The following is a 22,014-nucleotide window of genomic DNA, read 5'->3' as shown; positions in this document are numbered from 1 at the left end:
ACATACTGGTCCAGCACTCCCTTTCACCACTGTGAACAGTTTCCAGAAACTGGAAACAATTGGTTTATGCAATGTAAACATTGCAATGTAAAACATTGGTTTATGCAATGTAAGAAGTCTCAGCTTTTTAACACTCCTTAATTCTCTGCATCTTTGTTTTCTAGTCAACTATAATAAACCAGTAGACCATTAAATAACAGAAAATCCATATCTATTAATATTGACAGCACTCCCTGGGTACACAAAAGCAGTGAAGCAATATGTGAAACATCTGTACTGGTCCACCACATTTTCAGAGATTTTCAGCTCTCCTGGAGCTACTGCCTGATATTTTCACCTACTGCAGGAGCTCTCCCAGCTTCAGTCTGTGAAAAGTAGCACCAGTAGCTCCAGGTACATGCAGGCGGAGATGATCCACCTGGCACTCCTCACTCAGCAGAGGAGTCCCACTTCGTCCAGTGCGCCAGGGGCCACAGCACAAACCCACAAGAGCTCCACTGGCTTCTTGAGAAACCACGTAGTGACAGGCTCCCCACAAACACCTCTCACCACAGCTCCCTGTCACCGGGGACATCCACGAAGGTCAATCACAGAGAAGTCAGCAGGGTGGCAGTTGCTTACCAAGAAGCTCTGGGTCACAAGCTGAATTGCTGCACTCCAGTTTCCACCGCTGCCACCTTCCTCAGAGTAACAAGTGACCACTGAGGAACTCCACACCTACAAGCCATCTCTCCCAGACCTCTGACCTGACACAGCATCCAGTTCCTTTTTTCATCAGTCCTCGTCTCTTCCTCTTCCCACCCACTCTTCCTCACCACCGCTGTCCTTAGCTCCACTTGCCCAGCCAGGCAAGTCCTGTCCAAGAAACAACCACAAGAAGCAAGAAACACCACAGCAACTCACTGTTCTTGTGGGCTTCAATCACTTTCTCCTCTGTCTTGGTCCGGACAGACACATGGTACTGGCTCTGACTGCTATAGTTGCTAACAGGGATCTCACAGCTCTGGACCACATATGGGACATGGAGCAAAAATTTCTCATGCACAGGAGAGCACTCCTCTTCTCTGAGGGGAAAAAAAGAGGTTGAGCTGCGATCCGGGGAAATGGGACAGAGCAGAAACTCTATGGGCAAGGCACAGGCATGCTGCCATGGGCAGAGCACGTACACTGATGCCGGTGTGGCCCTGAAGAACAAGCCAAAGAGGACAGAGGTGATGATTGCTTTCTTCACTTCCCAGCTGCACGTCAGACGATCTGCACCATTGAAGAGGCAGCGAAGATTCTTGGGCTGAAGGTCATCTTCAGAGAAGATGAGAGCAAGCTAAGTGACAGGAAAGGTCTGGCTTCTCGGCCAGCGCTTCCACCCCTGCACAGCCCCGCTCCATCCCACGCTACCTTCAGGGGTCTCCCATGACGCCTCCAGGCTCCACTCACTGTATTGCCCAGAAAAGCCGCTGGCCCGCCCTGGTCTGGCTCGCACACGGGCAACATAGCTGCTCCCTGGGACAAGGTCCTCGCGGCTGAGATGCCAGCGTGTGGTGTTCGACAGCAAGAGCGAGGCAGCTTTCTGTTGTTGAGGGAAAGGAGGGAGAGAGGGGAGGGAGGAAAATGGGGAGTTGGGGAATGGAGGGGTCGCGGGAAGACAAGGCAAGAGTAAGAGGAGGTGACTGCCAGGCTGCATCTCCCAGCAGTGTCATGCATGTGATGGTTCATGCACATGCTGCTGTGCAGTGCTCCTTGCTCCCATACTAAGAGGGGCTTCAGCGTGCATGCTGCCAGCATGGCACAAGAAGGGTGAGGCACAGGGACTGTCAGGCACAATCTACCCCAGCAAGTGAGCTAAGTCCTGTAGCTTGTAGAGCCCCAGTTGTCTTCAGCACTAGCTACACAAGTTCACAACACTGCTCAGCGCAGAATTTTGTAGGAATCTGGCCAAAATACTTCTCTTAAAAACTAATGCTCAGGCTGACAGGTACAGAACAGAAACATGCAGATCTAGGGAAACAATAGGGCAAAGGATATGAACTCTTAAAAACAAACAAACAAAAAAACCCACCCAAAACATATCCTTCTAGAAGGGGAAGCAGCTTCAAATGTATTTTGCCATTTTCCCACATAAACCCACAGGCTCCTGCTGGAACACGATTTGATTCCATTTGGGAGGGATTCGGGGCAAAATCAATCCCAACTCAAAACCCAAGCACAGTGCTTTTTTTTCAGTGAAGAACAGATCTTTGCATTCAGTTCAGGACAAATGGTATCTCACTGGGCAAGTCACTTGCAAACAGAAAGAGAGCCCCTTCCGCCCGACCTGAAACAACATTTGTTGCATCTCCTCATACTGCCTGAGAACAGAAAGGCCATTCATTTGCATAACTTTTCGCACAGGCTTTCAAACACCCAAAAGGGCACAGCCCAAACCAGGACAGCCCAACTCCTCCACTCTTACCTCCCAGGACTCCCACTCCCGCCTGTAAGTGACTTCATACTCCAGTGCATTGCCCAGCCCTTGGCTTCCATCAGCTGCTTTCCAGGTCAGCAAGAAGTCTCCTGATCTCATCAAGCTGACTGAGAGGTTTTGAGGTGGGAGAGTCTGAACTGGGAGGTGAAAGTACAACCCATGAGATGAGATAGGGAGGACAGGCACATGAACAGGGGAAGAAAACACGTAAGCTTCCCCATTTCCAGAGTATCTTATCCCTGCCATACCAAGTAGCTCCTGCTTGAGTCCCCCTTCCAGGTCCAGCTGCTCTGAGAAACTTGCCCTCTCCCCTCCCTGCCCCATCCTCTCAATGTGGAACTCTTTGGCAGTTTTCACAATGGAAGTGGAATTCTCTTCCTGACTGAACGGCAAATACATTCTCAAAGGTCCCTAACATTCATTGGAAAATGAGAATTTGGTATTTAATTCTTACCATTTTGGAAGAGATCAACATTCAGTTCAGCTTGAAGCACCTTGTTAGGTTTGAAGCTGTAAATGTCATTTACCCCTATTCCAAAATAGTCTGTAGTGTTGCGACAAACCCAGTGCACATACATATCTGGAGCCTCACGTAAGTCATTTTCTATCTGGCGTTTGCAAAGCATCTCCTTGTTCTCCCTGTGTATAGAGAAAGTGATCTATAAAGATCTGATTTGGAGACCTACAAATGCAAAATTAAATGCCTGAAACCGATTCCATCCCATTCTGTTGTTATAATTTACTTGGGCACTTATATCCTCTTCTCACTGTACCTATTAGTCCTGGTTTGCATCAGTTAACATGATCAACAGTTTTAACACCAGGATTTTTGTCAAATCTGTTCCCATTTCAAAGTTGTGCAGCAGAAAGTTATATTTTGGTACCAGCCTATTTTTGTTAGTTTTTAGCCTAACTCTGTGCTATCTCGTATTTTTTATGTGAGAAATAGTATGATGGAAAACAATGACATGGAAATGCACCTTTTACTCAGAGTAAAAGGCAGTAAAGTTTCTGATGATCCTTAGCTTCCTGTAGACATTAATTTTGCAGTCCCAGAAGGACACTTAAAAAAAAATTTCTCCAACCAAAATGTACTTCTGTATCCTTAGTAGTTCTGTTTTGCTAAGGGACCTTACGTATTCATTAAAGATTTCATCCAGAATGTTAATCATCCTTTTAGATAGCCTTTCTCACAGCCAAGGAGCATCAAGAAAATTAGAAACAATATTTTAAACTAGACAGGAGAGGATAAGCTTTGTGTGCTTGCAGTAGCCTGAACTGCTGGAGAGATGTGTTACTTCTTTTTGTACCCTCCGGAATTTTGTTTGTGCTTATGGCTTCATGCCCAGCCGAGTATATTATATTGTTCCAGTTCAGATGAGAAATATTGTTGTGAATATCTAAGGCCAAATACTGTCTTCCAGGGTATGATAGAGTCTCCTAGCCAACTATATGTCAGTAAGCATTATTCAGCACTACTACTATTTTTAAAAGTTGGGTGTTAGTGAGGAAACTCAAGTATGGGTGGGACTGACCATATATGTGCGTACTCTTAAACAAAAGAATCAGCCAGAGGATTGTGAACTCCTGAAGATATTTCTATCTACTCACCAGCTACTTTATAGTTTGGAATTTAGTCAACTATTCTTCATGTATGAGCTGATCTTGTTTAATAATTCACCATTTTGATTTCAGCTGTGTGACTGTCAACACTTAGTACCTGCTTGTCTGATTAGTTCAGTCATGTTTCCTGTGTGATCCACACACTCCATCATGTAACAATGTTCCAGAGAATCCTCCAAAGGTCCAAGTAATTTTATATCATCTCTTCCCAGAAGTATTAGCTTCAAGGTCCTGTTCCAAAGACTTTCCACTGATTTCAGCTGCTTTTAGGTCTATTAATTCTCTCTTCTTTACAATAAAATCAAGAGTTCTTTCTCTTTCCTTTCCTTCCTGTATCCCCAGACTCAAATTCATTTTCTTCTCAGCTTTCCATCTTTGTCTTCCTCTCTCCCTTGACTATTCCTCCCTCTCTGTCCTTTCTTATCCTCACAATTGATCCAATCTGGTGATTCAGTTCCCTTTTCATAAGGAAACAGATGTAACAGAGAGATACTGTCATAAGCAGACCAGTATCTCTGGGAGGAAAAGTGATAGCACAGATGAACTTACCAGTCTTCTCTATCTCACAAACACACAGTCTATATATGTTTCTCAGAAGTGATCAAAACTGTGCTCTCAGTGATGCTTCTAAATGGGCAAAATAACAGGGGGAGTGTCGCCACCCTTTTAGGTTTATAAACAACGCTCAGGTTCACACTTGTTCTGATGCCATCTTCTCCACCCCACTGATTGCAACCAATATGTCCCACATTATTTCATATCTATGATCCCACAACAAAATTATGGGAAAATAATTGTAAAAGTGATAAAAATAACTCCACTACCACACGCTATTCATTCCATCCTTCCTAGAAGAGGCCTCAGAAGCAGTCACAACTTCTATTTTAACTCAGTGACAGAAAAATGTGGCCATGCTTTCCAAAAACCTGACTGCTGGTCCCTGGGATTCCAGGCTGTGGCCAGTTTCCCTTTGGACTTTTATCCAGCACAGCACATTTCAGGTACTTACGTTATAACATTATTCCTTTGGTGAAGAGTCATACCAATGAGGGCATGAGCTTCTGCATGCTCCATCCATGTGCAGGTCACCTGTGAGTTGTAGTCATTGTAGCAGCTCAAGTTCTTCATAGGGATACTCTCTGAGAAAGGAAATTAGACAAAAAAGATGCAATGATTACAAATGTAAATAGTGAGAGATAACAGGAGGTACAGTGATTCTGCCAGCAGAATGGGGAAGCACTGGTAACAGTACTCTCCTCATGGCATCAGAAAATGACTCTTGGTGAAAGCATGTAGAGAGTTGCAGCCATTCTGTACATCTCCACAATACACAAGTGTCCAAACCAAGCTACAGGTAACAACAATGAAGCAAGACCTTTGTGCCTGCAAGGCACATAATTCTAGTCAAGGTATCACTTTTCAAACACTGATTGTTTCCAGGGATTAGCAGATACCATGGTCAGCAGGCATATAGTCATAATTTCATCTTTGTGTGTTGCTCTATGGGACTTCTTTGCCACTAACCTCCTAGTAAAGATTATGACACTAGAAAGGTATATTTAAACGTGAGATGCTCTGGGAAGACTCTTGTTATGACTCAGAAGAATGCCCAAACTAATTTGCTGGAACTACATTTATGACCCAGAAATGGCCAGACCTCCCATCAGGGATAAATACTTTCTTTTTTTAAGCTCACAGCTGTGAAGTGGGAAAATACAGGCTGCCCCTGGTGCATGCACTATGAAGCAAGTTGCTTTCTTCTCCTTCTTTATTTTCTCTGAAGGTAGTATCTGTGCTGCACTATTAGGATATGACCTTCAGATGACAGAGATGTCAGCAGGCAAACATGAGCATGCTCTCTTAAATAATTTTCTTGGTAAGAACTACTATCAGCTTGGTTGAGGGGCTTTTTACAGGCAAAAAACATCAGAAAAGTATGATGGTGTCTTAGCTAGCAGGCGTAAGAGGGACCTTACTTTGATCTTCTACTGAAAACCAGTGCAAAGTAAGTTCTAGAGCATTACTTGCATAACCAGAAAACGGAGTATCCTACATAGAACGGGATGGTCTGAATGTAAGGCTAAGGCTTGGAATGCCAAGAGACCAGTCTGACCTACACAGTAATACATTTTCCCTCAGAGATCTCAAAGGGAGATGTCCTGCAATTGATACTGGGCCAGGCAGCATAACTCCCTCAGCTACTGCAGACATCAGGCATTGGCATCTGTCTTGGAAAAGGTAGATGTCCATGAGGCACACCTTCTGATAATGTTTTTATTCTGATACGTTTAGGATGGATATAGGCTTAGTCTTGATGCAGACATGGTGCACTGGGTGATCCAAGGAGATACTTCCCATTCCCAGCTCTGCTAAATCAAATTAGGTGAAAGGGAAAGGAAGGAGAGGAGACAAGAAAGAGTGACGGGACAGGAGAGAGGACAGAGTGACGGGAGAGGAGAGAGGAGAGGAGAGGAGAGGAGAGGAGAAAGGAAGTAGTTCACCTCACATCAGAAGAAGAAAGACATCTAACTCAGAAACAGAAGCAATGGATATACCAGATGGTCTCTTTAACTGTCAGCTATTTCGGAAGAAAATCAGGTCATCTGGATGTTGCTGTTCGTAGCCTCCACACACATCCCTGTCTTGTGTCTGTCCACTTGTCTCTACCGTATGCTACCATCTGAATCACGCAGCCCTTCAGTTTCCTAGGTTTTCCCTAACTATCAGGGTCTATTCCTCCTTCCTATTCACTCATTAACTAGTCAACTTTTTCATCTCATGCATTTGTCCACTATTTCCCTTGTCCATTCCACCAACATACAACTGATTTGTCTGCACATGCATCTGCTACACACTGGTGTTGATGAAGATGTTTGTTCTCCAGCACAGAAGATGGTGGCAGAAGGAAGCAGAAAAGCAAGCAGAAAATGAGGAAGAGCATTAGCTGAAAGAAGGAGACAGATACAAAAAGAAAGGCAATAATGGAAGGATAAAAGAGAACACAAATTTGCAACTCACCTCGAATGTCTTGGACACTGAAGACCAAATACAGATTCAGCAGAAGGATGAAAATCTCTTTCATGATCATACCGTCCTTTGTGCACAAGCTTGATCCTAGTTCAGAAGATAATTGTTTTCATTGCCTACTGGCTACTCTCTTGCTCTGCTTATTGTGGAGCTTCTTGTTTTCATTTCACATAAAGAGAAGTAAAACTGAATTAGGGAACTTCTTTAGGCTTTGTGTTGGAGTGACATTCAGAAAGAACTTATACAGGTATTTATTGTAGGACAAAATCCATGTCTTCTTATTGTGTGAGCTTGCAATATGCACAAAGAATAAAGAATTACATGCACATTTCCAAGGAAGTGCAGGGATTCTTTCAGCTGACTAGCAACAAGAAACAATCCTAATCTGTGAAGAGAACTCAGCCTTCATATTCATTCATCTTCTGCTCTTCATGCTCAAAGCCTTCCTAACGAACTGCAATGGTGTTCCATTTTTTACCTTTCCTTAAAAATATGATCTAAACCACACAGCTCCTGGCAGCTATAGGAGTTGAATTTCCATATTCATTCACTTTCAGATTTCTCTTCAACATGCTACTTTTCCAGCTGCTCCCCAAACAAGTTGCAAATTGTAGAAATAATCCCAAAGAAACTATTTCTTTTTTTTTCATGACTGTTGAGATTGAGAGTAGCTTGAGTGGTTCAAAGACCATGGACCACATTGTTTCATACTGGAATTCAAGTCCTTCTGGCCATCTCTCATTGCTCTCTCAAAAGTACAATAAACTTACCTACTGAAGTATGTTACAGAGTTGAGACTCTTTTCTACTTTAGAGGAGCATGGAAAAAACTCCTTTTAAATTCCTTTAGATTCCTGAATGCCACTTCCTTATACCAGAAACAGCTGGCTGAGCCATTGAATAATAATTACAGCTGAGGAATCCCTCAATGACTGACAAGCCCTTGTATGAGAGCAGCCTCTGCCATTTTGCTTTCCCCAGAGACGAAGCAGTTCCCTTACCTGGATCCAGAGCTGTTGGTGAGGCAAACGATTCAACCTGATGGGTGACTCTCCCTGTCCAGCCTCCCCCCACAGCATCAGAATCCTCTGATGCAGAAACCAGCAAAACCACACTTCCCTAGAACTGGAGACAGAACGTATAAACCCACCACAGGATTTTCTTGGCAAGTAAGTCTTCAAAATAACTGCTGTATCTTCTATGCACCTCAAATGCCACTTTCAAAGAAGCAGACCACGCCCTTTCAAGGAAAGTCTGTGTAATTGCCTGTAAAATAGGAAGTCTGTACTTCCTATTTTAGCCCCCAAAGCACTTACTTAGATGGAACTGTTTAACTGGGAAAGGAGGGGAAGGAAGTTTCTCATTGCCAGTCTGCGTGTTAACAATTACTAGATCATAGGACTAATGTATTTTCAGAAAAAAAAAAAAAGAGGATTCATTGCAGCGGAAGTGAGAAAGACTAAGAAAGAATCCTTTGGTTTTTACTCCAGTGCTGTTTCTTGCTTTAGTCTAAGCTAGACAATCTTCAAGGGAGGGATCATTCTGTACTTTATGTTTATTTGTACATATATATTGGGGGGGTGGGAGGGAACAGAACTACCTTTATCTCTGTAACCTTTTAATTTGAATTATATTTTTTAAAGTAAGTTTTATCTATTTCAACAACAATTTATAATAATTTACAAGTATTATAGTACATAGAGGGAAAAAAAGAAAACTGGTGAGAAGAGTTTATCTGAAGTTATCCTACATGCACGGCAGGCACAATGTTTTAAATCCATCTTTAAAACTTAGCCCAGTAGCATCCAATAATAAGATCTATAGGAAAGTTAGGTAGCTATAAGGGAAAGACATACTCAAGTTTGTGCTCTCAGCAGTAAACTACAGGGGACTAAGATGAGTCCCAGATACAGAATATAACTGCCAGAGTCTGTCTGTCCTGCACTGCTACTACACCTGCTCTAAATCCCTGTAGTACTGACCAAAACCATAGTTAGCATGGTTAGGCTCTCACAAGAACTACATCAATATACAAGGAAAAAAAATTATACTGTGAATAAGGGAAATGTGCAGAGCAAGAAGGAGAATATGAAAGTATCTGAGGAAATTGTGTATCATTGGGACTATCAGGAGGTGTGCATATAAAACCTGCAGACAAGGAGGGGAATATGCCACTGCTGGATGGGCAGAATTTACTTTGCATTACAGTATAAAGGCAGAAAGGAATTCTCCTGCTCTGATTTTCAGGGGCCAGTGAGTTTACGTATGTTCTTCCCCCACCCTTAGAAAAGAGGTTTCTTGTTTCCCAGCAGACATTTTCCCTCCCTTTCCTTCCTCACTCAAACAGTTCCTCCATCTTCAGACTTGCTGAGTTACTGGTTACATCACAGGATCTAGCTGTCAGTGAAAATCTTCAGACCTTATTTGCTCTGTTGAACTCCCGGAACACGTAACAAGTAATCCTGCATACCAGAAGCTTTGCAGGCCATACATGCCAATTAGGTTTCAAACTTACAGTGTGTTCTTTTATGTATCACAAGGTGTAAGATTACTGACATTATCATTGTATATTGCTTCATCTTCTTCTGAGACCGCATTGCTACAGTGCCTTTGAAGTGGGAAGTCACGTTTTGTAACATTTTAGTAAAATAATGTCAACTAACATCATTGGAACAAAGGAAAACATAATCTGTGTCTCTTCTGAATATATGATACCTACCTCTGAAATTTAATGTGCATGGATTCTTTAGGTGTAGCGTTTGTACCTGGAAAGTAGCACATCTTACAACTCTTTGGAGAGTGCATTTTCTTATACAATTCTGTACGGATTGGTATACTGCTAGAACTATGCACTTAATAAAGTGTCAAGTATGAAATGATTTATGGATCCCAATAAGCAAACAATATGCTTATCTTTAAATATAAACTCTTTCCTTTATTTCCGATACATTTATCTGCAAAAATGCAGGGCTACGGATAATAGAATATAGAAGCTTATGTAGATAAATAAGTTTATGTATATATATCAGGAAGAAAAAAGAACAAGTTTAAAGGATAAGTCATGACTGCATGGTGTTTTAAAAATACAGCATTTTAGCTATCAAACAGTTAATGTAAAACATACGTAACTTGTAATTCTTACCAACAGCAGTAAGTTTGTTCAAGAAGAAAATATTTTAATTGCATGACCATTAAAAAAATTATTGCAAGATATAATTTTTTTTTTAAATAACAAACTCCTCCTTAAGGAAACCTGAACAGGTAACATGCAAACTCCTCTTCAAAATTGTCTCACTTTCAAAAAAAAAAGAGCAGAATTATTTCATCCCCCCAAAAAAACTTTTTGAATAGAAACTGATAAAATAAACTCATATGCAACTTTCTTTGTTGAAAAATGTAATACCGTAATTTCTGTTAGTTCTGCTTTGCAGTGAGGTGTCAGAAAGCAGAAGATGATAGAGAAGAAATTGCCATTTGAATAGTCATCACACAAATTTCCCCAGAATGCAGCAATAAGTAGTCTGTACAATTACAAAAAGGTCTATGAGGAACACCATGGGTGCACCAAGTTTGATTCACAGAATTCATAATATTGGTTACTGGAAAGAAGAAAGCAAAGGTGGGTTGAAATTTCTTCACTGAAATAGGAAAAATTTTTCTTGATGCTTCCAGAACAAATTCTGAATGCCCAGTCAGTCTCCCACGTGACAGAAATAATTACACATTCGTAAGCACTGGCACACAAACCTTTATATCAGTAAGTGAAGAGAAAATTATGGCAGTCTAGGAAAAAAGCTTATGAAGACATTCTGGACAAATAATTAGCTCTAGGAGCAAGAATAGAGATTAGAGCAGGTCTTGAGCCTCAGGACGCTAAACCTCTATTGCAGACCAACACTGAATTGCTTTGTGAATATGGCCAGTGATTTTATTTCTCTATTCCTCACTTTCTCTGGTCTCTATGTAGATGTCCCTATTACAGAGGAGTGCTAAAAAGCTGAAGAAGCTAACTAAGTACAGATTTTACATTGAAAGGTAATATATTACAAAAAAATTACTCTTTCCAAGCTCACTTCAAAGGCTTGTTAAGGGAAACTGTCTGCAGAGAGGGATCATGGAAGGACTGTATAGCTACCTACTGGAACATCTCTATAGAACACTTATGTTGCTCTTACTGTTTGAATAGCACCTATTCCTGGACCAGTGTTGTAGACACCTAAGTCATCTTTGTGAGTGATGTGCAACTTCCAAGGGAAGAAATGCTTCTCAGAGGGCCTTCTCCTGCTCTGAGACACCATGAGTTCAACATCCTGATCAGAGAGCAACCGGATCAGATCACCATCAAGGTCCCGGTAATTCAAAACAATGTCATCTTGGTCAAACTCCCGCCTGGTAGAAAAGAAATCGATTGATTCCCAGAAATCAAGGAATGCCTGGGGGGTGCTGCATGATGAACAATATACTGGCAATCTAATTCATTCTGCTAAAAGCCACACAAAGCCTTAGGTGTCTTGGCATTCTTGATACAGTTAGTATAGTACTAGAAATCACACAGCCACATTCATGCCGTGTTGTGTTTAAGCTAAGAAATCTGTCAGAACCAAGAACCATTTCCAGTAAAACCACATGCATGGCACAATTAATCTGTGAGTTTGATAACATTCCCATATGTAAGAGCTGACTGTAGTTACTACCCATTTTTGCCTACTTACAGTTGCTTTTTTTGAGGACCGAGTGGGTTAAGGAATGGAAGAATATTAGCACATGTGTTCTATTACTAATATTTGATGTTCTAATGTGTTGATGTTCAACACTAGATTAATCTAGTTTAACACTAGTTTAACAAGTGTTAGAAGGCGGTGTCCTGCATCCTGAAGAAGTATTTTAGACAAAAGATTCTTCCATGGGGACATGGCTCTGATCTTAGAACAAGAAATGTAAACTTCTACCCAGCATAATTGGGTTAGAAGTGTGTGGCATTCCATACTTACTGACAACCCCAAGGCAGACTAGTGTCTGCACAGATGGCCCTGGGCCAAGTCGAAGTACAACTTCTTCAGGACACTTGAAAAGTACTTCACACCCAAAACATGGTGATGACCAAGTAGAATGTGGAAAGTCTAGGGCTGGAAGGAACTTGACAAATGTCTAAAACATACAACTAACTGCTGGTATTGTACCTCATCAATTCTGTGAGATCTTTGAATGACGGGATGCTGCTCAGATCCTCTTCCACTGAAATATCCCTGTAACATGAACAAATCTAATCATTACATATCATGAAAAAAGAATTGTCAGCATTTCTTCAGCAGTAAACTGGAAGACTATTTTCTTATTACCTGATAGTGCTCACAGTCTCATCATGGTAATAACAACGAACTTTATTAACTGTGTCTTCCTGCTGTGGTAAATCTTTTATAATCTTCACAAAAGCACATGGGAAAATCCCAGTGGCATTATCAGCTGTTCCCTGGAATGACAGGAAGTGTTAGCATGAAGAAAACCATGCCATTTTGGCCACATACAATAAGATCTGGAATTCAGTTAATTTCCTTGGAAACAACAGTAAGAGTTTTTGTACTATAATCAAGAAAAGAAAGGCTATGGAAGTGACCTGATGGCATCCCTACCAAAAAAATTATGCAATTGTGTAGTCAAATACAAGGCAGGGGAGTGAAACAGTGTGTAAAAAATGAATGTCAGATGGCTACCAAGGAAGGCTGTGGTGTTTGAGCAAGCAGAGATATCGTATCAGCAAACACACAGTATGTTCTCCTCATCTTTTTTCAGAACACTGCTGCATTGCCCAAGTTCTCTCTAATCAGGCTGACGTGTGTTGTGGTATGAAGCATGAAGTATATAGCAACCCACCCTGAGGCAAGAAACCAATTAATCGCTGAAATGGAATTTCCATCTCCTTTCTGTGGCCTTTTTGTGTTCTAATCACTTCCAAAGAATTTTAAAACATTCCAGCAGAAGCAAATGCAAATGAAAACTGAAGTCTAGTGGGCAGAAAATTTGTAAGCTAAAAACCATCAAGGAAGGAAACTATTTCAAATTCGGAGTCAAGGGTTTACTCTTGACAGTAAGACCTGATTATGATACAGTTTCTCCTTGAAAGAAGGAGACAGGTCCCAAGGACTAGGAGAGCCCTTTCTACTCATATAATTCAAGGTATGCTAATAATTCAGTACTGCTATTGCAGTCTTACCTCCAACCAGTCTTTGTTTACTCTACTGAGTAGATAGATCAAGTCTCCCTTCTTGAAGCTGAGTTCCAGTTTGTTGGTTCCAGAAAAATCAAACAGTGCCTATGGAAAGTAATAATGCTGAAATTATTAATTGACAGAATTGCAAAAGTGAATCTTTCTTTCTGTTCTGTTCTTGAGGTAAGAGCATAAAGCAGCACAGTAGTATGCACTTTGTCCTCACAGATGTATTTCTGGGATAAGGTCATATATATATGACCGCAGTCTGCAGTTCTCACAATTTCTTCTCCTACACAGCACACACAAAAATGCTTTGAAGAAGTATTGAAAGCACTACGATAAACATGGCTCTCAGAGAGCTACATGCTAGGATTCTTAAAGTGGCAGGACACTGAGCACCAGAGAAAGAAATATAAAGAAGGTGAAAACATTTAAGAACAAGTAAGTCAACACAGCAGAAGATAACTGATAACTTGAAAACCTGAAATCCTGAGAATTGCAAAAATATATATTATTTCTGGTTGCAGTTTTATAGCTTTCAGATTTGCTGCAAAATATCACAAAGAGCCTTAAAAAATTGCAGAAGTGTTGTGTCCCAATTTAAGGGTAACTAACTGTTGTTTTTACATCTAGCTTTCAGGCCTGTATGCTGAACAGAGAGATTTAGGGAAGCCTGGGAAATTGACATATAGTTGAAATGGAACTTAGATGCCCCCTTCAGGGAAAAAAAAATAATAATGAGGTAAGCACGTGCTACCACCCTAACAAGCTGTTCTTGAATAATTGAAGTGGCCTAGTTATCAAAAATGCACATCTCCCCCATTGTCCTTAGAGAGCATGCTAGCCATTTAAATGTTCTTAGAGGAGCAAAAATGAAAAGGTGTTCTTTATTCTGTGTTGAGATTATTCTTTTGGTCTTGTTAATGTCAAGAGTTCTACTAATATAAAAAAAGACAATGGCTGCTGTTGTGCTAGTAGTTCATATGTCTACTTAATAGCTCTTTCAAAAGCCTTTTTTCATCTATTGATAAGTTTTGGTAGGTATATTCAATATTAATAAATTAATAGATAAAACCCAAGAGATCTGACTGATACTGCTAAACCTGCCATACTCAATGTAAAAAACAAAACCAACAAACCTCAAAGCACTTGTATGTTTTTTTCAATCTTACATGGCAAAGTCACATGTTCCAGGAAGAAAGACCATGCTCAGACAAGTACTGGTTACAGAGCAGTTCCATGTGCTTAAAACCAAGACAATATACAGCAGAAGACAAGGGTATAGGCACTTTTCAGTAGAACATTTATGCTACAGAAAATACTAAGAAAGATGTCTCACCTGCAAAGCTTTTAAACACATGCTGATGTCAATGAGACTGAGGCTTGTGCTTGTTTTAAATTTAATTTATGGGCATCACTATGTAAATGTGGATCATTTGCAGTAAGCTGTACATGTCTCTCAATTTTGAACCTGCTGTCATTCTGACTTCACAATGGACCTTCTTATTACTCAAGTAAGGAGGAACAGAACACTTCTTTCCATCCTTTGTTTCATTCCCTGTTGTTAAAATTAATTGCTTTCCTGTGTCGATTTTACTTTCCCTTCTTTCCTCAAGCTCGAATTGGAAAAGGCAACTTGGTCAATGAGATACCAAAGTAAAATAGAGTTTAATCTCCTGTCCTGTGGCAGATTATCCAGAGTACTCACCTCAGCCCGTGGAGTTGCCATGCGGTCAAAAATAGGCACTTGAGGTGAAATGCTTTTACTGCAAAGAAAGGAGACAACAGGAAGGTAAGTATGTCTTTCTAGTCACCAAAAATACTACATTATCAGTAGTACAATGTTTGCATTTTCATTACTTAAGAGACAGGCAAGCAATAGATCACTGGAGAAACTGCATGAGAATCTGTGTGCAGCACTGAAGTAAATAAATATGGATGCAACAACATTGCCCTAGTTCTCTCAGTTTCAGTGCAGAGCAGTAGCAATCTGATGATGTCTGCTGCTGAGAACAGATGGAATTTTCAATACAGTCAGTATCCTGGACCTTTCTTCCACAGCACTGCTCAGCCCCCCTACTCTGCCTTCTGGGCATCCCTGTTTCTAGCATTTATGACATTCAGTTCAAACTGCCATCATACACACATCCAGGAATGCACACACACAGCAAAAAGGAAGTGGGTCCACCTTTGCTATGTTGAAAGGAGAATTAATTTGACTGAAAGGTAATGAAGTACAATGTCTACTTAGCAGTTCTCCAAAGGGGTGTCAATGCTGCTATGTAGGACAGGCCCCTGTTCAGACAAAGGATGGGAAGAAAGTAAGTATTCAGTTTCATTTAGCATCTGAACCAGATCTCACTGAATCCAGTGCCAAAACTCACATTGACTTCATGGTGCAAGCCTGTGTCCTGAAGTTTGGCCTGTATATTGTGCACATTATAATAGATATTACATTAAAGAACTACCAACAGATAGAGCTGAGCAGCAGTTTTTTAAAAGCAAGGTATACTCTCATTTTGGAATTTTCCTTTAATGCAACTACCACATACACTTTAAAAATCTGAGATTACTGAAAACAAGAAATACCCTATGTTCACTCTACCACAAAGATCCTCATATTAGGACTTCATGGACTCACTTGGGAAACAGAGGCGATCCTCATCTCTCTCTCCTGGCAAAACTGGACAGCATCTCTTACATCTAGCAATGCCGAAAAAACATGTCAATCACTCACACTCGGCGTGTCCGTGGGCGAAGCCGTCTCAGTCTGTGAGGCACCTGTTCACTATCAAAGGTTGAGTGGTAGAAGAACAGCCGTACCTCTTCATCCATCAACACCCAAGCAGGTAGGCAGAGTAGGTTCTGTGCCAAAAGCAAGTAGGAAACAGAGTGTAACGGTGGGAGAGACAAATTCTCTATTTATTTACATGTAACAAATATGCCTCTCTGACCTACAGGATCATGAAGGATATTCATTACTGCCAGAAATCTCCCTCCTCTCCCTTCTCACTCAGCAGGACGCAGCTGAACAGCTGACAGTTTCTCCTGTTTACTCCTGGAGTTGGCCAATGCATTGCTTCACTCTTTTTGTGCCTGATTTACTGCAGAAGGAGTAAATTGTTCTTTGTGTTTCCCTTCAGAACATGAATGACTGTGGAACGAAGGCAATCTTAAGTACTGGAAGTCTTGGCCAGTGCTTCAGATTTTTACTCATTTAAAGTCAGGTCTTCAGCTGACCTGCACACAAAGACTTTCTCTCCTCGATGTTACTGGCTGTGTCTTCACTGTGGAGCAGGCACACCAAGAAGCCTGCTCCACTCTCCTAGTCCCTCAGGTGCACTTACCAACTCCATATTCACGCAACACCTGGAGATTCACTATTTCCTCATACATCTTGGGGGGGAGGTGGTGTTTGTAAGGATACTTCTCTATATATGAAGCCAGGGAGTGAGCCTTTATGAACTGCATACTTCAGCAGATCTTACAGTCTGAACAGTCTGGGGAATAGGACTGCAGGCTGTCCCACAGTGTGGACACTGTGTCTTCAGGAAAAACAACACAGAGAGAAGCAGATACCTAAGACTACAACATTACTGTCTCTCTTAGCTGATTTCAGGGGGTAAGTATCTGCAGTCCTTAAGAGTGCAATCTCTACCTTAAAATTAAGTTTTACCTTCATGTAGACATTTAGGATAGGAATCCTGTTCTCAGCAATTTCCTTTTTGGCCCCAACATAAACTTTTCCTGGAAAATATAAAACCTATGACAGTTATGGAGGAAAAAAAAAAAAACATGGAGGCTGTCAGAGAAATGAAGCAATCAGGAGGAAGTAGGATCTCCAAGAAAATACATGTTTTCTAAAGGATTTTAGGTTTCTAAATGAAATTTACCACAAGTGGAGGGACTGACAACGGAACTTGAACTCTTCATCTTCCACCACTGGGAATTAGTTCCTTGTCACAACTACTTCCCTCACAATTACTGTCCTCCTTAGGACAGCCTGGGGCTGAGAAAGCTGCTAATCATGCACAGGTTTGGTACTGACAGCTTACCTGGCAATATGGGGAGCGTGCAGGTAAAAGGGCTATTTTTACTCTCTGCCCCATATCTCTCCTCTAGTTTGGTGTGCAGGGCATAGAACTGACGATAGCGTCGGAAAATCAGGTATCTGCCACCACCTTTAACCTTTACTTCAATAACAAACATCTGAAACAGAGAAGGGGGATTCAGACTGATGTTCATAATTATAAATCCTTACCAAATGCAACTGAGGCATACAATAGGAGCATAAAATCAGTGCTCTGGTAGTGGGAATATAGGCTTAGGGGCAGAGTGGAAAGCAAGCCTTCAGTTAAGCATGTGCAGATTCAAGTACTAGAAAATAACAAGTTAGCACCAGACAGTGTGGTATACTTGTGGGTCCAGCTTTCCCATGGATCATGTCCCTGTGGCTGCTTTCTGTTACGTAACCTTAAAAGAAAATCTGAAATGACTAGATGCTATTTTATGCTTACACACTTTCCCTCAAACAAAAACATATTAGGGAGGTAAATACAAATATTTTACAGTAGGATGCTTTGGACATCTAAATCTATAGACAGACATCTAAATGAACTGATTTTCAGAGTTGAAGGAATTCATACTTCTTTTTGACTTTAAAGTATACAATTTCAGAAATTATGGTCTGACCTCCTCCAATCACTATTTTATTTCTTATCTCTTGCCAAAAGTGCTTTGCTCTAAAGGAGTCCACAATCTCCATGCACTGACCTCTGTGTCACGTTGCAGCCAGATCCTCCAGAAAACATAAAATCAGAGCAACCAAATGTCACTATATTCCAGAGTAATACACACATACTGCAGTGGGAAGGTTTTATGAGCAGTGTCCCCAGCAAAAGCAGCACACTCTGCCGAAGTCAGACTGAGCTGGTCTTACCCAAAACTCCTCTTCAGAAAATCTCAAGTGCTTTTCCCTACTATTCCCTTCCTGTGTGCTCCTCCATGACTTATTAATATGCTGCCTTCTACACTAACTTGCCAGTACCAGTGAATAATGAAGACAAGGCCCTGCCCTTCTACCCTCTTTGAATTGCTTTCCCACTATCTTCACCAAAGGTACAGCACTCTAACAGGAAATAAGTCAGAAATGAGGTAAGAATTTAGAAAACATACAATGTTAGAGGATACCTCTGTCACATTTCAACCAGACAATACATTTTTAGACTAAATCTGTGATAGACTAACCCCCATTCCAGAAAAAAGTAGCACTGAGAAGTTCTCCACACAGAACTATTCATGCCAAAAAGCAAGTACACCAGATTAATAGCATTTTGCTTCCCACAACCAAACCAGTCACGGATGAGGGCATATAAAGACAGGATAAATCTCCCTTCTTACATAATAATTAGTAAAGCCCTTCTTCTCTTCAATATCAGCAATGTTAGCTGAAACAGGTACATCATCTGGAAGCTGGTCAAAATCACTGTGAAGCAAGAACAAAAGATTTAGGTTACTCATACCAGCATTAGCCTTAGGAGGTCTCTATGCCATAGAGAACAAAGACAGACAGGCAACATCACATTATCTAATGTCAAAACCAGGAAGTTAGAAACTCAGAGTGTAATTCTCTTCCTCTGGAGGTCTGATCTTGAGATGTCAAATTTCTATACATTCAGCACACGTCAGTGACCGTTGTGAAGATTCATCAAGCCTGAAAAACATCACTACTGCTCCCAGGCTTGCTACAGTAGCAGGTTACAGAAGAAACACTTGAGTTGGTAAGCTTTTCCTGAGAAACATGATCAAATGTGGGGATGCATTCTTAATCCTTCCTACAGCATCTAGTAGACTTACAATAACAACTCTGCAGCAGTATCTCTTATTCTAAGGAGATCATTATATACCACGATTTATGCTGTTCTTATTACTGCATTACTGTAGTGAATAGGAAACAGTTCTGAGAAAAAATTTTGTTGTGCTAGGTGCTGTAGAAAGTAAGAGTACAAAGATAATTCCTAAAAACCTTACACTCTATGTGTAAGATGCATATAATGTACCTTATACATATAAGAAAAGAAACAACAGCAGGATAAGTACAATCAGAAAAAAGTAAGGAAACAAAGACATAGTATTGTTCTATATCATAACTAGTGGTGCCTGCACCAGCTGTCAAAATGTTGTCAAGTTTTCTTGTAAACATCACAGTAAAGCAGATTCTTAAAGAGGCTTTGAAAAAAGAATGAGTAGCCTAGCAAATATTTACAGGGAGACTTCCCAGTCACATCAGATAACCTGAAACAAGCACAAAGATACTTGTTTGAAAATGTCAAAAATGTGTGAAGGAACACATGATAGTGGGCAAGGTTAGAGTAAGCTTTGCAGATCCTAGAAAGTACTGGATTTGAAGCAAGAGAGACGGAAGGATCCCTGCCAGAACACCTAAAGAGCAGCCATATGACCACATTCTCATGTTTCTTATCTATATTGTCCACACAATAAAACAGCATGGATTGTCAGGCGTTTTTTCCTCTGGGACCTTCTCCTTGGTACAACATCTTTGACAAACAGAAGACAAATTCACTTTTGTTTCAATCTTACAACTCAATGTTGTTAGAGTGGTATTTATATTAACAGTTAAGTAAAAAGTATCAAGAATGAGGAAAGAAGGATAACAAATGAGGTAGGTAGAAACTTTCAAATATATCATCTAAGAAATGCCAAGCTGACATAATGTTAAATATTCTGATAATACAAAAAACATGGCAGTTGGCTCAGTTTATTCTGCTAGGAGAATATCCCAAGTAAGGGCTTCCACAATGCGTAGCCCATCTGGAAGGCTGAAGTAATGATGCAAAGTCTTGCAATAGCTTGCTGTATGAGGAGAATGACATGAATCAGCACCACCCACAACACGGTAAATACTACCACTTACTGTGAAGAGGGATGTGGTTATGGAGATCAAGAGATATAACTAGTCATATCACAAACACTCATATCGCAAACCCCAGTAAAAGAGAAACTGTTTGCAGCTATAAAGAGGACAATGAGCCACTATTGTCCTCGGTGGTGAATATTCCCCATGAAAAGAAGAAAGTCCACTCCAACTTAAGAACTGTCTGCTCTACACTGAGCAGCTTAATAGTTTGGAAGCTACGATAACAAGAAACCTTTTAGAATCATCAAAGAAGCTTGCATTCAAATTAACAGATCTTAGCAGTTATACGGAGGCTTGTGGGGAGGCGGGAGGAGGGAGAGACATATTACCTCTTTTCTCGCAGCTGTCGGGGAAGAGACATGGTTTTCAGCTTCTTAAATCCAGATCACTAGCTCTATTCCTCCACTTCTTGGGCAGTTCCTGGTTGAATAGGATGAATACAGTCAAAGCAATGCTCCCTGCATGAATCAAGGCTCCTTTGCAAGGCCTCAGAGATCTTTTTTTTTTTATGTTTCAGTGTCAGAAGATTTCTTCTCTACCTCCCCGCCCCCATGAGATTGAGGAAGTACTAGAGAAAAAACAGTCATGAAGAAAGACTGTTCTGTAATATCTGTCATGCATCGAAACTGCCACAGTTGAGAAACCAAAAGCCTAACAAAAAGCAGAAACTATGAGCCACATATTCCATTGTCCACCTCTTCATTGAAACATCTGCCTCTGTGGAAAACCAGTATGAGTGGGCTCAACAAATTCTGTTTTGCCCCAGTTAAAATGTCCCCATATACATCTCTACACTAGCATTTGTAAAGTAGGATGAATACTTCTGATCCCTTCTTGAGGCTCTGTGATTCCCAAGAATCCTCCTTTCCATGGACCAAGAGCCAGGAGGTGGAGCTAAAGAATAAATTTTCAAGTGGGATCAGAAACTGTGGTTAGGAAATTCAACCTTATCAAACATATGGGTACCAGGGTATCAGGCACAGGAGATTAGGAAACAGCTTTGAAGGACAGATCAATGCAAGTAAGCCATGAGTCCTTGAAAAAGCAGAGATCTTTTCAGCTTCATGTGCTCAAAACAATCCACATTTGCCACCTACAAAGACAGGGTAGTGGCCCACCCAGAGAATCCTGACTGCCCTGCCTTGTACACAAAGGGTAGTGATATGCATTTGTATAACATCAGTTGACAATCTTTCAACAAGAAAATAAAAGAAAGTGATGAGGAAACCATCATTTCCTAACACTGCAGATAAACTGCAGCATAGCTTATCTGCCTTGGTCAAAAGCTCTCATGTGTAGTATCTTTGCCTCCCCATTTCAGGCTTTGACTCTTCCATTTTCATGTTCAATACATATTCGGTTCCTTCTCCTCCTTCTGCTGTCATGCACAAAAATTCTCATCTGAATGGAGCAAAAGTCAACTGACATCCTTCAAAATAAAGCTTTATTTACAACTGTAATCATCAGCCTTGAAAGTAAACTGCATTTCACCGCATTTTAATGAAGTAAATTCTTTACCTGCCTCTTTTCTGTGGATAACTGAAGGCACCATTACAGAATTTGAGAGGTGATATCTTTGATCAGAAAGGATCAGGAGAAGCTGCAAAATTCTGAACTGTATTTTTCTGAGTTATCTGCTACTCTCTGCTGCCCACACAGACTTAGCAGAGTAGTTTTAAGTGGTAATGTTGGATATAAGTATTTCCCCAGACCTCCACATGCTGCTGTGTATTCCATTTTCTTGATTAGGCCTACTAAA

The 22,014-nt window shown here is 40.8% G+C and overlaps 2 protein-coding genes across 2 annotated transcripts; both read right to left on the bottom strand.

Moving 5' to 3' along the window:
- Positions 1-826: 826 nt before the first annotated feature.
- Positions 827-7,172, bottom strand: CSF2RB (colony stimulating factor 2 receptor, beta, low-affinity (granulocyte-macrophage)). Its single transcript, XM_009704549.1, has 7 exons — positions 7,103-7,172; positions 5,094-5,223; positions 2,916-3,100; positions 2,450-2,598; positions 1,396-1,567; positions 1,167-1,299; positions 827-1,064 (listed from the first exon to the last, which is right to left on the bottom strand). The coding sequence occupies exons 1-7, from the start codon at positions 7,170-7,172 to the stop codon at positions 827-829; spliced, it is 1,077 nt and encodes a 358-aa protein (XP_009702851.1).
- A 4,098-nt stretch (positions 7,173-11,270) lies between these two features.
- Positions 11,271-20,800, bottom strand: NCF4 (neutrophil cytosolic factor 4, 40kDa). Its single transcript, XM_009704547.1, has 10 exons — positions 20,585-20,800; positions 18,719-18,803; positions 17,374-17,527; positions 16,995-17,065; positions 16,056-16,183; positions 15,027-15,084; positions 13,322-13,420; positions 12,450-12,580; positions 12,291-12,356; positions 11,271-11,499 (listed from the first exon to the last, which is right to left on the bottom strand). The coding sequence occupies exons 1-10, from the start codon at positions 20,614-20,616 to the stop codon at positions 11,271-11,273; spliced, it is 1,053 nt and encodes a 350-aa protein (XP_009702849.1). The 5' UTR covers positions 20,617-20,800.
- Between the last annotated feature and the right edge of the window lie 1,214 nt (positions 20,801-22,014).

Source organism: Cariama cristata, unplaced genomic scaffold (assembly GCF_000690535.1).
Source record: "Cariama cristata isolate BGI_N322 unplaced genomic scaffold, ASM69053v1 scaffold35137, whole genome shotgun sequence".
Taxonomy (NCBI): domain Eukaryota; kingdom Metazoa; phylum Chordata; class Aves; order Cariamiformes; family Cariamidae; genus Cariama; species Cariama cristata.
This window is presented reverse-complemented; position numbering and strand designations above follow the sequence as displayed.